The 16,633-nt window shown below is 39.9% G+C and overlaps 1 protein-coding gene across 1 annotated transcript in view; it reads right to left on the bottom strand.

Annotated features, from left to right (window-relative positions):
• TRHDE (thyrotropin releasing hormone degrading enzyme) overlaps positions 1-16,633 on the bottom strand; it is a 459,653-nt gene that overhangs the window by 211,848 nt on the left and 231,172 nt on the right. Inside the window, exons 4-5 of the mRNA XM_004007369.6 lie at positions 7,931-8,085; positions 4,901-5,014 (exon numbers count right to left, since the gene is read on the bottom strand). Of these exons, the coding sequence (XP_004007418.3) occupies positions 4,901-5,014; positions 7,931-8,085 (269 nt within the window). The remainder of the gene's footprint in view (positions 1-4,900; positions 5,015-7,930; positions 8,086-16,633) is intronic.

The raw sequence follows: 16,633 nt of genomic DNA, 5'->3' as shown, positions 1-16,633 counted from the left end.
CACATACTGAGTCTAATGGCAGAATTCATTTTTACCATTTTAATCCTGACCATGTTAAAAACATTGAGAACATTTATCAAGGTTTTGGGCAATACACTTTGAGATATCCTAAGTATTTAGCATAATTAAGTTTAGCTGCACAATTCTCTATTAATACTTATCTTTCTGCCCAGGTATGTGCCCTCATAAAAATTTAAGATGAATTCCCAGTCCTTGGACTTTATCAGTGTCTAAAGTTACTGCTGTGTGAAGCTCCTCAGCATCCCAAGTTATTTAATAAGAGAATATACACATGTTTAATAATTCTCATTATAGCAAGCACATTCTTACAAGGCTACATTCAGGAAACTACAGGATAGATCTATCATATAGATACAAATTATAGTAAAAACTTGTGCAATAGGCAGGGCTGATTATAGTGAAAACCTGTGTAATATGCAGGGTTGATTGCAGTGAAAACCTGTCCAATACGCACAGGGAATATGATTTGGCCTACATCAGCACTGGGTCTGCAAAATAAGGATTTCTTCATGATATCATTTTACTATTTATCCTTTTCCTGTATTAAAACTCTTTTATCATATACCTTTTTCAAATTAAAATGATAAAGAATTGTTGAACAGTAACTATGCTGCATGGATCCTTTATTTTCTCCCTTTGGAGGAATCACAGTAAGATTTAATATGACGGTCATCAATAGCTTAATGCAACTTAATTCATCCAATAATATTGTCCTTAACAACAAACTGTGATAGAATAGTCATCAAGTTGTCGACTCACTCTATGAAATCTAACCCCACAAAATAATCTAAGTGATCTTGACACTTCTGTTTGATGAATGAAACATGATATAAAGCTTATGTACCTATAAAATAGTCCACATTGCCAATATAGTTAAGCATTGATTTGAAGAGACTGAGTCTATATACAAAGTTTACAGAATTTTTTTTGTAATCTTTACACGTTGTTTTTCAGTCACTAATCATGTTTGACTCTTTGTGATCCCAAGGACTTCAGCACCCCAGGCTTCCCTGTCCTTCACTATCTCCCTGAGCTTGCTCAAACTCACTTGGTCAGTGATGCCACCCAACCACCTCATTCTCTATCACCCCCTTCTCCTGCCTTCAATCTTTCCCAGGATCAGGGTTTTTTCCAATGAGTTGGCTCTTCACCATCAGGTGGCCAAAGTACTGCAGTTTCAGCATCAGTCCTTCCAAAGAATATTCAGGGTTGATTTCCTTTAGGATTCACTGGTTTGATCTCCCTGCTGTCCAAGGGACTCTCAAGAATCTTCCAACATCACAGTTTGAGAGCATCAGTTCTTCAGTCCTCAGCCTTCCTTATGATCCAACTCAATCTATAGGTAATCGTTATAAAATCTAGGGCATCAAAATAGCTTACTAAGGTTGGAAGTGTTAGGGTATTATACATAAAATCAATGCCCCTTTCTAATGGAACATTTATATTTTCCAGGTCTATGATACCTATTCACATTTGTTCACGGATTTCTAAGAACTTGCAAGTTATTTTATCCTCACAAAAATCATGTGTGCTTATTAAGTCAATACAGTCATCCCATTTCTAAGTGATAAAGATGAGTCAAGAAGTGAAATGCCTTTTTGGAATCTGAATTACTTCTTGTCAATCTATTTCCTGACCTTATATCATACTACCTGTAAAGACCCATATCTATAAAATGGTATACTTGGTTAGTTTGTTGGGGAAAAAGATTTGATAGTAGTGTTTATTTCATGTAGTGTTCTTAATGTAAAAAAACATTATTTCTTCAGCAGAAACTGTCTATAAACACATACATATGCATATATACAGCCTAAGAGGCCACATAAGTATACCATTCTAAACCAGAACTTAGGTTTAGCTTCCTTAACAATATTGTGTAATTCTGGGCTTCTTTATTGCTATTCCATAAAACATAGACTGTCACAGTAATCTCCCTAGCAAGCTGAAGTTGTATTTCAGTGTTTGAGTGTTGTTGTCTAAAAATAACAAAACCACGGTTTTTGAGATTAGAGGCAAAAGAGGTCAGTTTGCTTACTTTAAGTCTTCTGAGACACGTCTGACTTCTGACTTTTCTAATTTCAGCTAAGTTCTAGTGCAGCCCGAGCCTTGCTCTCATAGTCAAGCTCTTGTGTATATCACAACAGTATGAGTTACTGCTGACACAGCCATCACTCTTGTTCTTCCTAGTATTTCTTTCACTCTTTTGCTGATGCCATTATGAAAAATAGTGCTGACACAGCCTTAAAGTCACTTAATATCCTTTCTTATTTATGTGGCTGACTTGTCTTAAATTTTTGTTTGCAAAGAGGATATTAATGATCGTGGAGGAGCATTTGTTTAGAGTCTCTTCTTACAGGTTTTATAAATTTAATATACTGAAGTACTCTACAAACTAAATTTTAAAAACTACTAAAAAAGCAAAAGCAGCAAGCTTGCTTCCACCATTGCCTAGTTAGTTGTGATGGAGTTTATGCTTTCATTTCTTAGTATAATCCATCATTAATCCCCATTTTTGATTATAAAATATGGATTTATATCTTACCACACCAAAACATTTGTTATAAATGCTTTCAATACATGGTTTTTATTGTATTTAGGATAAAGTATCAGAAGTGTTACTTATACTCTGTATTCATTTTCAATATTCTTACAAAAATGCTCTCCATTTATAATTTGATTGATAAAATAATGAAGAAATATAAAAAATTATTTGAAAACAAAATTTAGTATGGGAACATTGAAACTTGGGGTAGACTGCAATGCTAAAACCATCAAAAACTGTCAGTTTTCACCATGATTATAATTCTGTTCATAGCTTTTCAATCTAAGATTTATTTTTATAATGCTGAATAGATTTTGTCATAGATAGCTCAATGAGCTAAGAAAAAAATCTTACCTATATGAGTAACATGTCATTTATAATACTAACATTTTAAACATTAAAACATAACAGAATTACCAATCAGTAATAACTCACAGCATAATGAAAATTAAATAAAAATTTTAAACAAATTTGGTTGAAAGTCAATTAGAAACCAAAATATATTTTTACAAATATTTCAATATCCTTAATATTTCAGTTTTAAAACTGCATATTTGTTTAAAAAATACCTTTAATAATAAATACTGCATGCTATTGATAATTTTTCTTCAAAGTTCTTTAAAAGCATTTTTTAAATTAATTTCAATGATAAAATAAAATAGTTCAAATAAGATTTTTAAAATTGTATTATTTATAGATATATACCTAGATATATAAGGCCAAGTAAAATTAATTCACATATTTGTACAAATGAACCATGTTGTTTTTATAAAATATAAATAAAACTGGATAATTCAAACATATCAGTATGATATTACAATTGTAACATTTCTTCTGAGATATGTAAGATCACCTTTTACACTCAGTAGGAGTATGGTAGAAAAGTTATATCATGACTTAATGGACAACTTTATATTTCACCATATCACACTTGTAATCATGACAGATAATTAGATAATCACATATATTAGTAGTTTAAATATCAAAAACGGAGTGGTGTAAAATAAATTTATATTATCACTCAAGCTATAACCCAGGTGAAATTTGAGCTTTTGAGCTTCTGGAAGTTGGCAAATGTTAGTATTTTGCAATTTTTACATAGTGCCACTTAAATTTAAAATTCAAGTTCCAGACTTCCCTGGCAGCTCAGGGGCAAAGAATCTGACTGCCAGTGCAGGAGACACAGGTTCGGTCCCTGATCCGGGAGGAGCCCACGTGCCTCGGAGCAACCAAGCGCATGCACCGCAGCCACTGAAGCCCATGCACCCTGGAGCCCGTGCTCCACACCCTCACACCACAGCTAAAGAGCAGTCCCCACCTGCGGCAGCAGCGGGGAAGCCCCGAGCAGCAACTGAGACTCAGTACAGCCAAAAATAATGATGAAATAAATTTTAAAAATAAAGTTCAAATTCCAAAACAGCCTACATCCTGGGTTCTATTTAATAACATAGTCACTTACTCATTAATGGAAGCTTGTATAAAATGAAGTGAAGTGAAGTGAAGCCGCTCAGTCGTGTCGGACTCTTTGCGACCCCATGGACTGTAGCTTACAAGGCTGCTCTGTCCATGGGACTCTCCAGGCAAGAGTACTGGAGTGGGTTGCCATTGCCTTCTCCAGGGGATCTTCCCGACCCAGGGAACAAGCCCAGGTCTCCCGCAATGCAGGCAGACGCTTTACCATCTGAGCCACCAGGGAAGGCCATAAAATGAAAAACTTACATTGAACAACATATAGAAATCATATCCCCCGTCCACTTTTCTTCTAGGATGTTCAAGAACGTCACTGCTTCTGGTACAAGAAACTCTACTTCAGATTCAGACACACAAGTTTGGATATAATGCGCACAAGTCTTTATAAATTTAGGGATCTCATTAAATCATTTAATCCTAAAGTAAAAAAAAAATGCATCAAAGATTTTAGCTATGTTTTGAGTTCATCACACTAAATATTAAGTTCTCATTTTCCTTCCTATATATTGACATATCCTATACACATTTAAAATATAACTTATCAATTGCTATTACCTTATCAATTTATGGGATAGTTTATCTTTGTTATCAAATATTGCAATCCAAAATATTTTTATTTAGAAAACTTGTAGTATTTTGAAATCAATGGATAACCAATCAGACTGTATTTAGTTCTAATAACTAAAAGAGAATTCTTCTAGAATACTACCGTTTATATTTTGGGTTACATTTCTTGTGTTGGGTAGCTAATTTTTTTCATGCATCAGTTGGCATTTTCAAACACGTCTCACGATCAGATAAGCCCAGCATGACATGGGATCAAGCTTTCACTGAGAGTTCCAAACAATTAAAGAGAAATGCACTTACCATGTTCCAGCCGGGATAGAGGTAGTCTGTGCCAACGAACTCAAAGTAGTGAGCAAACCCTTCCTTCAGCCACACGTCTTCCCACCACACGGGAGTCACGAGGTCACCAAACCACTGCCATCACAGATGAATGGGCATCAGATAAAATCACCTCTAGCCAGAGTTATCTCATCTAGAATTAAATGTATTCAACTATGATGATCACAACTGGAATTCATTTTCTAACTGATTTGGGGATCCTAAAATAGGTTATAGCAAGACTATTAATTGGACTACTTGGGTGATGCTAATTTTTTAATAAGTGCATGCAGGATAGAACAAAAATAAAATGATCAAGGAACAAGAAAAGAATATTTAACCTAGGAAAGGACGGACTCAGGAGAAAAAAAAATTGCTGACAGTTGTCTTCAAATATTTGAAGACCTAATATTTAAGAGAAGCTTGGGTTCTGTGGCCCTGCAGGAGACAAATCAGGACTAATGGATGGAAATTGGGGTTTGTCAATTGGTGAAGTGAAGTGAAGTCGCTCAGTCGTGTCTGACTCTTTGCGACCCCATGGACTGTAGCCTACCTGGGATTCTCCAGGCAGGAATACTGGAGTGGGTTGCCATTTCCTTCTCCAGGAGATCCTCCCAACCCAGGGATCAAACCTGGCTCTCCCGTGTTGCAGGCAGATGCTTTACCATCTGAGCCACCAGGGAAGTCTGTCAATTGGTAGAGGTTGCTAAAAATGCAGGAGACCCTCTAACAGACTAAAATGGATGAAGATGGAAACTACTGCCTCAAGAAGTAGTGAGCTCACCACAGGAAGTACTGGAGCAGCACCTTCCGTGGCAGAGGCGTTTCACAGACAACGTCAGCTGACTGAAAGAACTGAAGGCTTTCAAGATGCTCCAAACCCGACTCTCTATGATAATGAGTTTGGACCAGAAAGACCCCTAAGATCACTTCAAGAAAAGTAATGTTGTAATTTTTAACTGGTGTTTTGATTAGATCATGATGCATTACCCTGAATTCCTTGCTGAGTTCAGAAAAAGCTTAAAGGAATTCTTTTTTCATTAAAAAAAAACAAAACAAACAAAAAACATTATATACCAGGAACTATGACACTTGGGATTTAATGATGTAAAGTTAGACAACGTCCCTTCTGAGGCAGCGAACACTTTATTGTGGAGGAAGGGACAATGAGGTGAGACAGAAAATAAAAAAGAAACAAAGAAACAATAGAATTTCAGGTCCTATTAAAACGTGATATGTATGGGGGAGGGGTTGCTTTAGACTGTAAAAGCCAAAAGGTTCTCTCTAACCAGATGACATTTGAGCTCAGACTTTAATGATAAGAAGGAGCCATGAGAAAGCCTTAGGCAAGAGGATTTCAGGCATTTATAAGTAACTCAGTGTGAAGATTCTAAGTGGGAGTGAGCTATTTAAGAAACAGAAGGCAAAGAATCAGGCAAGTATCAGATCATAGCTCTATGGCTTTAAGAGCTAAATAGCTTGGTGGCAGAGCGTTCCAATATTAATAATAAAGTATCTCTTACTCAGAAGGATCTCTAATCGAAATACAAATACAAGATAATTCTGAGCATGCTGATGACCACAAGTGAAATGATATTTTAAGTATTTTTTATTCTTGATCAGCAATTAAAAGTCTATCTTAAAAACTGCAATAAGAAGTAGGTGAGGAGAGACGGTAATGTAGAAAATACTTTGGCGTTGAGAGTGGAAATTATTATGTGTTTCTCCCAGCTTCTGGTTCATTTCCTCATAGTAAGTAGCTGAACATCACTAAGCTAAAACAAGAAAGTAACTGAGAGTCTGGAACAAATGAAATCCAGTTCTAGGAACAATGATTATCAGTATGCTCTTATTTCAAAAGAACTCTACATGTAACTTGTGTCTAGGAATGTTCAAAAAGGAATCAGTTTTTGCATCAAAGAATTATATGATTAGCTGGAAACCACTTTTAGCACAACAGAGAAGCACTAGTTATCTCTACAATGGATCCGCTCAAGTCACTCAAGCAAGGAACACATGCCCTAGCTGAGCAGCATGGCCTGTACAAACACCACACAGGTTCACTGCCAAAGGCTGACATTTAGGTAAATGGTCACGTGGCCCGGAACAATTGATCATGAAGTCTGTGTTCATGTATCAGCATTTACCTATTCAACTTTCTTCACTGACAACATTTTCTACCTCTCTTTAAGGTTTTCAAACTTTTTAAAAAGATAACAAGTTGAAGTGTTACGGTTTCACACTGAGATTTCTGGTGTTTTCACTTACAAACTATCCATAGTTTCCGGTCACCAGGACAACCTCCTTTTTATTAAAGCACAGACGTTTATTTTCAGTTATTCTTTTCATTAGAATCAAGATTCAAATAGGTATTGTGAAGTCTGTAATACCTTTTGCTCATTGTAGTAAAATGCATGAAATTAATTTTATCTTAGCTTCACGACAAAGCGGGCTAATTTACATATGAATTTCTAAACATGCCAAGACAAAAAAAATATCAATCATTTCAGAACAAAGAGTCTGTGGCTGAGTTAGTGAAAGACTTCCTAAGTGTCTGTGTGATGGGAGAAGGGGAATAACAAATTGATTTCAGCAGAAGCAAATTTCGACATGTACACAGAACTCGGCTGCATCTTGCAGCAATGCAATAAATCATCACCATCACTGCACTTATCAAATATACACACCAATAATCACAAGAAAGTAAAGCAAGGCTGACAAAGAATAGTGAGTGGATGGGGTCTCCAAAGAGGCCGCTGGGTAGCGATGCCATCTCACTCCTCACCTAAAGTGACTGACAGTTGCTCATTCAGTACAACCTGTGCGCTTGCTTTCGTTTGTGCTGTCATTCGAGAAGAGCGACATACCTTCCGGGAAGCGCTACACAGTGCTCTACACCGAATTAAATCTCAATTCGGGGGATAACAATTGAAGTCCTAATCTAACTATCTGATGTCATTTTGCATGCTCCATAGTTTGCAATTATACTTACACCTGATCCTTTTCTCATACCTGGTGACATATCTCATGGACAATGACCATGGTAACATCCAGCAGATAAGAAATAGACGAAACACTGGGATCCAGCAGTATTCTTTGTTCCACAAAAATACTTAGTCCCCAGTTCTCCATAGCAGCGTACGGATGCTTAGGCACAGCTAAAAGATCTAGAAATAAAATAAAACAATTCCAAAGGCTTTAACAAACACAGTAGATTCTAAACGCATGTCTGACAAAAGTCCAGAAATTCTCATTAAAAAGAATACTTGCTCTTTCTCAGTAATTTTTTTTTTCTAAATTAAACTACCTGCCGTTTCTACGTGACAGCAGAAATATAGGCTATCGCTGTAAATGCTGGCCGTATCCATCCATCACAGTCCATTTTCAGACCCAGTGGTGGAGGAGGTGGGAAGTATCAGCACCATTATTGATGCGCCTATCCTAATAAGTTGCAGAAAGTCAAGGAAACCAAATGCAGCAGGAATCTACAGAGTCACAAGGCACTGTGCCTTCTGATGAAAATTTATCAGCTCAATGCAGAGAATACTGTACTCTTGCTTTTACGTCAATATTGTTTAAAAGAAAACATCTCACAGTGGTTTAAAAATCTGACATGTCCTATTTCTAATTGCTTAATTTTGATGTATTTTTGAGTTCTGTTAAAAATAAAATGTTACATGCAGATATAGCTCACATAAAGAAAGTTATAATGGACGATGTAGTATCAAAAGGACTACTGAGGGAACCTGCAGGCTTTGGTTCTGGTCCTGCCTCCATCATTAATTAAATATATGACATCAATAAATCACTTAATTTCTCAAGACCACAATTCTCTCACCTACAAAATGAGGTTATTAGACATCATAATCTCTAAAATCCCTTTCAGCTCCAAAAATTTATTATTAGATGATTTAAGATCTATGCTTACTTTAAAAGCTGGTAAAGGTATGATGCTGTCAACTGTTGGTTAAGGTGACACAGTAAGCTCATGCTTTGAGGTGCTCCTTCTGCTCCAAACACATAGCAATGATAAATAAAATATGAAAAAGAAAAACTAAACATCATCTCCAGGCTGGAAAATAAACCTTTTCATGGACCAGAAATGGTACATAAATGCAAAGTAGTGATTGCAAGTGAAGCCACAGGCCTGCTGAGGTCTGGCTCCAGGAGCAAGCAGTGGCATCTGGGAATTGGCTCCAGCAGGATCTACCGGAATTAAAAGGATCTAAGCCAAGTTGATGGCTTGTTGCCAGCAGCTGAGATAGGGCGTGAATGCTCAGGAGAAGGGCTGAAAATAGTTGGTGGTCAATGCTTCTTGGGAAAGCCAGCAAGCGGCGATGTAAGAATTCAGACCCTGGCAAGCTGGCTCCACTTAACCATATAAACCCTGGAGTAACACCCCAGGATGCTAAGAAAAAAACGGTACAAGAATGTTGGCTGCGGTACCATTTGTAAAAGTGAAAGGAGAAACTACATGCCTTTCACCAAGATACTGGACAGAGAAACTGTGAAACAGTTCTGAAAAAGGAATACCATACAACAGTTGAAATAGTCTCACCACAAAATTCTAACACAACATGTATCAGCATGGATAATCAGAAAAACATAATGCTGAGGGAGCAAAGTGTAGAATGCCCTTTACATACACTGCTTAAAAGCAAGGCGAATAGCACCATAGGTGGAAAATGGGCATTCACACATGCACACTCACGGTCAGACAAAGAGTAGCGGTAAAATGCACACAGAATCACACACATTCGGGAATGATAAACACCAAATTCAGAATTGTGATCGCTTCAGGGAAAAAAGGAGAAGGAAGGAATGAGGGACAGTCTTTTACGTTTCCGGAATCAATTTTGATTGTATGCAAAAGGCGTAGGCAGAGGGGGGTTGTCTCACATCATCAATAAGCAATTCCAACAGAGTGACCCACTGTTCAGTTCAATTCTGATACTATCTATGCAAAGACAGAATCAGATTCCACAGGATAAAGGTTCAGTCCTGTAAGACTACACACCACCCCCCACTTGAGAAATCAGTCCCAAGCCTGGGTTGTTATCTTTGCTTCTGATCTATAGGTTAAAGACTGGAGGTTCCACCACCCACCTCAAATCAGGATGCAACTGAAAGATTAGGTTGTTACCTGCACTTCTCACCAACTGGCTATAAATCAGAGATTCCCATAACGTTTGATTAATTTGCTAGAGCAGCTCACAGAACTCAGAGACATTTAACTTTCAGATCACCAGTTTGTTATAAAGCTATCTAAGGAACAACCAGATGGAAGAGACATCTGAAAGGGTGAAAAGCATCCGTGCCCTCTCACAGACGTGCCACTCTCCCCAGATCTCCACCTGCTCTCCCACCTGGAAGCTCTCTGCGCCCATACCTTTGGCGTTTTATGGAGACTGCATTAGAGAGGGATGGTTGATTAAATCATTGGCCACTGAGGCATGAACTCAGTCTCCAGCCTCTGTCCCCTCATTCTCAAGGCCAAGGAGTGAGACTAAAAGTTCCAACCCTCTAATCACAAGGTTAGTTTCCCCGGCAACCAGGCTCCATCCTTAGGTGAGTTCCAAAGGTCACTTTATTAACGTAACAAAAGACAACTTTAGGTTTCTCTTCACTTGCAAAATTCTGAAGGTCTTGGGAGCTGTAAGCCAGAAAACATGTGTGAGAAATCTGAATGACGTGGATATATTTATCATAAATCACAACATTACAGAGGGTCATATACAACGGATTTCAAATGTGGTTAGTTTTGTCTTGGCCACTCCATGTGCTGTGCAGTATGCCGCAGCTCGGGTCCCCGTTCCCCAGTCGGGGATCAAACTCATGCCCCCTGCAATGGAACTACAGAGTCTTAGCCGCTGAACCACGAGGGAATTCTTCCAACATTTTGTTTCGTTGTATTTTACTTTTTAGCCTTTGGCCACACCTCATGGCATGTGCGATCTTAGTTCCCTGACCAGGCATCGAACCTGTACCCCACTGCACTGGAAGGCAGAGTCTTAACCACTGGACCACGTAAGTACCCCCAATATGTTTTCAATCTTTCATGGATCCATGGGTATTACTTATAATATTATTGATTCTTTTCTGTATTCTTTAAATATTTCCTAATAAGAAAAAAATTAAATGGTCGAGTCTTAAAGCTAATTTTCATTTATTCATGACGTTAACAAGCAGCTAAGCATTTGCTGTGCCCTTAAGTTTGTGTGCATGCTCAGTTGCTCATCATATCCAGCTCTTTGCGACCCTGTGGACTGTAGTCCGCCAGGCTCCTCTGTCCATGGGATTTTGCAGGCAAGTATACTAGAGCGGGTTGCCATTTCCTACTTCGGGAAATCTTCCCAACCCACCCAGGGATCAAAGCCGCTTCCACTTTTTACTCCTGCATTGGCAGGCGGAATCTTTACCGCTGAGCCACTGGGGCAGCCCCCGTGTAAATCTGAGATGTGTATTACAATAAGTCAAGTGTGGCCCCTGTATTCACTACAGGGAAACATGACAACTTAACAAAGAAATAAAGAATAAAAAGTGCTGTGAAAGAGAGAGAATATCAGATCTAGTTCTTGAAAGAGGTAGCACTTGAGCTGGATTTCTGAAAATAAGTAGGATTTCAACGGGCACATAGAGATACTACGTGCAGTCATTTACACAAGCACGTATCTTTGAGCGCCTCTTTTCTCAATACAAGCACTGTTCTGCCCTCGAGGCTCTTTGTCCCCTGCTCTCGTGGCACTCACATGTGGGTGTGTGTAGGAGGAAGAGATCAATTAACAAGTCATAAATGAATGAGAGAAACTGAGCAAATGACAAACGCTATCAAAAAAAATAATAATAGAGGAAGGCAGTAATTGGTGGAGTGATTGGGTGGAGCGTGGTCAAGGCATCCATAAGGCCAACACATCTCACTGGAGACATGAGTAATGGTAGAAGCCACCTGCCTGAGGATATGTGGAAGTATAGTTTTCTAAGAGGGGACAAAAACTGCACAGACCTAAGGAGGGAATGAGACACTGGGCAAACAGAGTGAGGCTGACTTGGCTGAGGCAGCAGAGAGGAAGAGCACGGGTGTGAGAACTGTGCAGAGCGCAAGGATGGAGCAAAGAGACACACTTCCGCTTGAGATTTTATTTTGAGGCCTCCCCTAAATTCGAACAAAGTAGGCAACAGAACACTATGTGTCACCTCTGTCTGCCACCAGCAGATGGCAGCAGCAGTAGCAGGTCTGGTGCCATTTACCTGTAGGAACACCTGTAGGACTTACGAACAAGACTGTTGCAAAAGAGAGTCACTTCTGTTCCCTGGAGACTTCCAAGAGCCAGGGGTACTCAGGTCCCCAGGATTAAGTAAGCAAGTCAGGCCGCACACTGGGATATGGACTGGCTCAAAGGGCATAGCGAGGACTCCACACACAGGCCAGATGCAGAGTCTAAAAGCTTGGAATAAAGAAGAAGGTACATCCGACGGCAGTCAGCACACAGCCACAGTCTGACCTGCAGCCTGAGCGTGTGCGTGGCAGCTGAAGGCCGGTGCCAAAGACCTCAGGCAACGGTAGCCTAAGCAGATTGGTGACTTGTTAGTTTCCAAAGGTCTAAGGGCAGAGGCGTCAGACTGAAAGACAAAGCTGGACTCCAACCAGACAAGGTTGAAGGTTGCTCTGACTCCTGAGCAAACGGAGTCAGATACAGACAAAGGGGTTAAGAGCAAGAGAAACACAGAAGGGTCAGCAATAGAAGGCAGCTTCTCAGACACTCACAGGCTTTATTACTGATAGAGGAAACCATGTCTATGGCTGGCAGAGCAGGAGATTATTCTTCTACAGACATAATAACCCAATGTCAAAGCACAGAGAAACCTGGATTTTACTGCACTACTGAGAGACACTTTGCACCTTTCTGCTCTGTAGGGATTCCCTGGTGGCTCAGTGGTAAAAAAATATCCACCTGCTGATGTAGGAGACACTGGTTTGATCCCTGGGTCAAGAAGATCCCCAAGAGAAGGAAATGGCAACCTGCTCCAGTATTCTTGCCTGGAAAATTAGAGGAACTTGGCAGGCTACAGTCCATGGAGTCGCAAAAGAGTCGGACACGACTAAGCAACTGAGCACACACATACTCTGCTCTGAATCTTTACCTCATAAATAGTTCTAAATTTTAAGAACATCTGCAGGAAGCATATATCCACACGAAGACTTGTACACAAATGTTCATAACAGTGTTACTTCCAGTACTCCCAAACTGGAAATCCAATCTCCATCAATATTTGAGTGATGAATGTGTGATGCACCCACAGAATAAAATGCTATTAGGCAATACAAAGAAAGAACTGTCAATACACGCAACAACACGGGTGAACCCCAAAATAGTTATGCTGAGTAAAAAGGGAGAAAAAATATATATGCTGTATGATTCATGTCATTTATATATAGAAAATGAAAACTAATCTGTAACGTCAAAATGCAGATCAGCACTTGCCTGGGGACAAAGATTAGAGGGGTTAAAATGGAAAGAGGAAATGTTTGGAAGTGAGATCAGTTTATTATGGTGATGATTTCATGGGTGTAATACATGTCTTAACACTTCAAATTGTACACTTCACACACGTGCATGTCACATATACTGCATGTCACCATACCTCATCGAAGCTGTTAAAATATATTTTTTCAGGGACTTCCCTGGTGGTCCAGTGGTTAAGAATTCACCTGCCAAAGGAGGGGACATGGGTCCTATCCCTGGTCTGGGAACTTAAGATCCCACATGCCTCAGAGCAGCTAAGCCCATGTGGTACAAGTACTGAAGCCTGTGCTCTCTGGAGCCTGTACTCTGCAGCAGGAGCAGCCTCCACAAGAAACTCGCACACGGGATGAAGACTAGCCCCCACGCTCCGCAACTAGAGAGAGCCTGAGCACAGCGACGAAAAGCCTGTGCCTCAAGAAAGACCTAGTGCAGACAAAAATAAAAACAGATTTTAAAAATAATAATAATACATTTAAAAATATATCTTCAGTTACTGAAATACTCCATTGCTTAACTTTGAAGATAAGATATATTCACAAATTGTTTTAATTTTGCAAAATAAATTTGTCATGAGGTTATATCCATGAAAATGTTCAACCACAACTTTTTCATGTGCCTTGATAATAGAAGTAAGAAAACTCAAATGTTTCAGGGTCTAATTTACTTGGAAATTCAAAGAAAATCCTGGATAAAATTGTGCATAGGCATCGGCTCCCAATTAATTACTATAGTTCTAAAAACTAGAGGCAGATAGCAAATATTCATATAATAGTAGCGAATGTGATTACACACATTACCATAAAAATCTGGCTTTCTCTACTTGCTCCCTTCAGCGCCCTAGAATTTGCTTTCTACTTTTAACACTGTTTAAACAGCTCTCACTAAGATTACAAAGTATGGCGACCTCTGGGTTTTTTCTTAGATATTGCTGAGAATTATACTGTTAACTGAGCTTCCCCGGTGGCTCAGATGGTAAAGCGTCTGCCTGCAATGCGGGAGACCCGGGTTGGATCCCTGCGTTGGGAAGATCTCCTGGAGAAAGAAATGGCAACCCACTCCAGTATTCTGGCCTGGAGAATCCCATGGACGGAGGAGCCTGGTGGGCTACAGTCCATGGGGTCACAAAGAGTCAGACACAACTGAGTGAGCTTCACTTTCACATACTGTTAGTTAGGGTCTGTCGTAGTTTCTCCTCTACTTCTCACATTAGCATTTCCTGTTGTTGGTGTATTTTGTGGTTTGTTTTATTTTCTTGTCCTCTTCTAACTTTTGAAAACCAGAGTTCTAGGATTTCCATCTATGTGTGTGTGTTTTAACTCATTCTACTAGTTTTCTTTGAGTGTTCTCCCCTATTACAATGTCATCTGTAATGACCAACACACCCAGATAGATAGTTCTCTTTGACTTCCAGGGGAAAATGTCTAAGCACCTTAGTAGTAGACTATTATTTGACAGCCCCCCAATTTCCCCTTCTAGTATGGTCCCCTCCTTTTAAATCTGGCTTAAACCTTAAGAAGCTTTTCCCTGATGGCTCAGTGGATAAAGAATCTACATGCAATACAGGAGACATCTCCTTTGTCTCCTGTATGCAGGTTTGATCCCTGAGTCCTCTGAAGGAAGAAATGGCAACCCACTCCGGCATTCTTGCCATGAAAAATCCCATGGACAGAAAAGCATGTCCGTGCTGTGCATGCTCGGTCACTCATTCGTGTCCGACTCTTTGAGACCCCATGGACTGCAGCCCGCCAGGCTCCTCTTGTCTATGGAATTTTTCCAAGAAAGAATACTGGAGTGGGTTGCCATGCCTCCAGGTAATCTTCCCAACCCAGGGATTGAACCTTGTCTCCTGAGTCTCCTGCATTAGCAGGCAGATTCTTTACTACTAGTGCCACCGGGGAAGCCCAAGCGACTAAGCAAGCATGCACGCAAACCTTAAGAAAGTACTATAACTTCCTCTTTTGGATTCTCGGGAAAGTCAGTCACTATGAAAACTGCACCACCACAGGTGTCCCTGGGAGCTTAGCTGGTAAAGAATCCGCCTGCAATGCAGGAGACCCTGTTTGATTCCTGGGTTGGGAAGATGCCCTGGAGAAGAGTTAGGCTACCCACTCTGGTATTCTTCAGCTTCCAAGGTGGCTCAGACGGTAAAGAATCCTCCTGCAACGTGGGAGACTTGGGTTTGATCCCTGGGTTGGGTAGACCCCTGGAGGAGGGCATGGCAACCCACTCCAATATTCTTGCCTGGAGAATCCCCATGGACAGAGGAGACTGGGGGGCTACAGTCCATGAGGTCACAAAGAGTCGGACACGACTAAGCAACTAAGCACAGCACATCACCCTGACAGCACAACACTAAGAAACTGAAACCATGTCGAAATGTTCTGAGACTCACAAGACAGAACCTAATATTGACAGACAATACATGCAAACCAAAATCCAGTCTCTAGCATTAGTGGCAATGTTCTGGTTTGAAACTTCATATACTAGAAATAGACTTTAATGTATTCTACATTATTAAATAACTACTAAAAAAAAAAAAAAAACAGTGGGCTATGTCAGGCCTCTCCTCCCTACCACAGTCAGGTCAGATTCTGAGCTCAGACTGACCAACAGAGTTTGTCATCCAGAGTTTTTCCTTTCCGATGACAAGTCATGCTGAATATAGCTTATAACTAGTCTTGCCTGATGTTGCAAAGAAGATATGTAACCATAACCAGTTCCTATTGGAGAAAGAAGATCAAATTCTGCACTTCTGGTCATCAGTTTCTTGGTTTCACTCTCTGCTATGTGAAGTGCTCTGCGGCTCCTTCGGCTTCTCTGCTGAGTACCACTCAGAGGTGCTCCCTCTAGATTACAGATGCATTCTGAACTCTGTCCTGGTTCTTCTACCCCAAATCTGTCCTGCTGTCAAATCCCCAGGCTTCTGAACTAACTCTGCCTTCTATTTCCTTCCCATCCTTAACTTCCACCCTCAGCAGTGTCTTCCACACTGTGTCCTCACCAGCATCTCCATCACAACCCCAGCTCAGCAGCCTAGGCCTTCCTGGCAGAGGTCAGTAGACTTAACAGTTAAAAAGTTGGAGCTTTAGAGTCCACACTAAGTATGATCTAGGTCTAACACCTACTTGCTATGAAACTTCAAATAAATTGTTCAATCTCTCTCAGCTTCTATCTCCTCATAGATAGAGTG

This window comes from Ovis aries, chromosome 3 (genome assembly GCF_016772045.2).
Source record: "Ovis aries strain OAR_USU_Benz2616 breed Rambouillet chromosome 3, ARS-UI_Ramb_v3.0, whole genome shotgun sequence".
NCBI classification, from domain to species: domain Eukaryota; kingdom Metazoa; phylum Chordata; class Mammalia; order Artiodactyla; family Bovidae; genus Ovis; species Ovis aries.
Note: the sequence above shows the minus strand (reverse complement) of the source record. Positions and strands in the feature narration are given on the sequence as shown.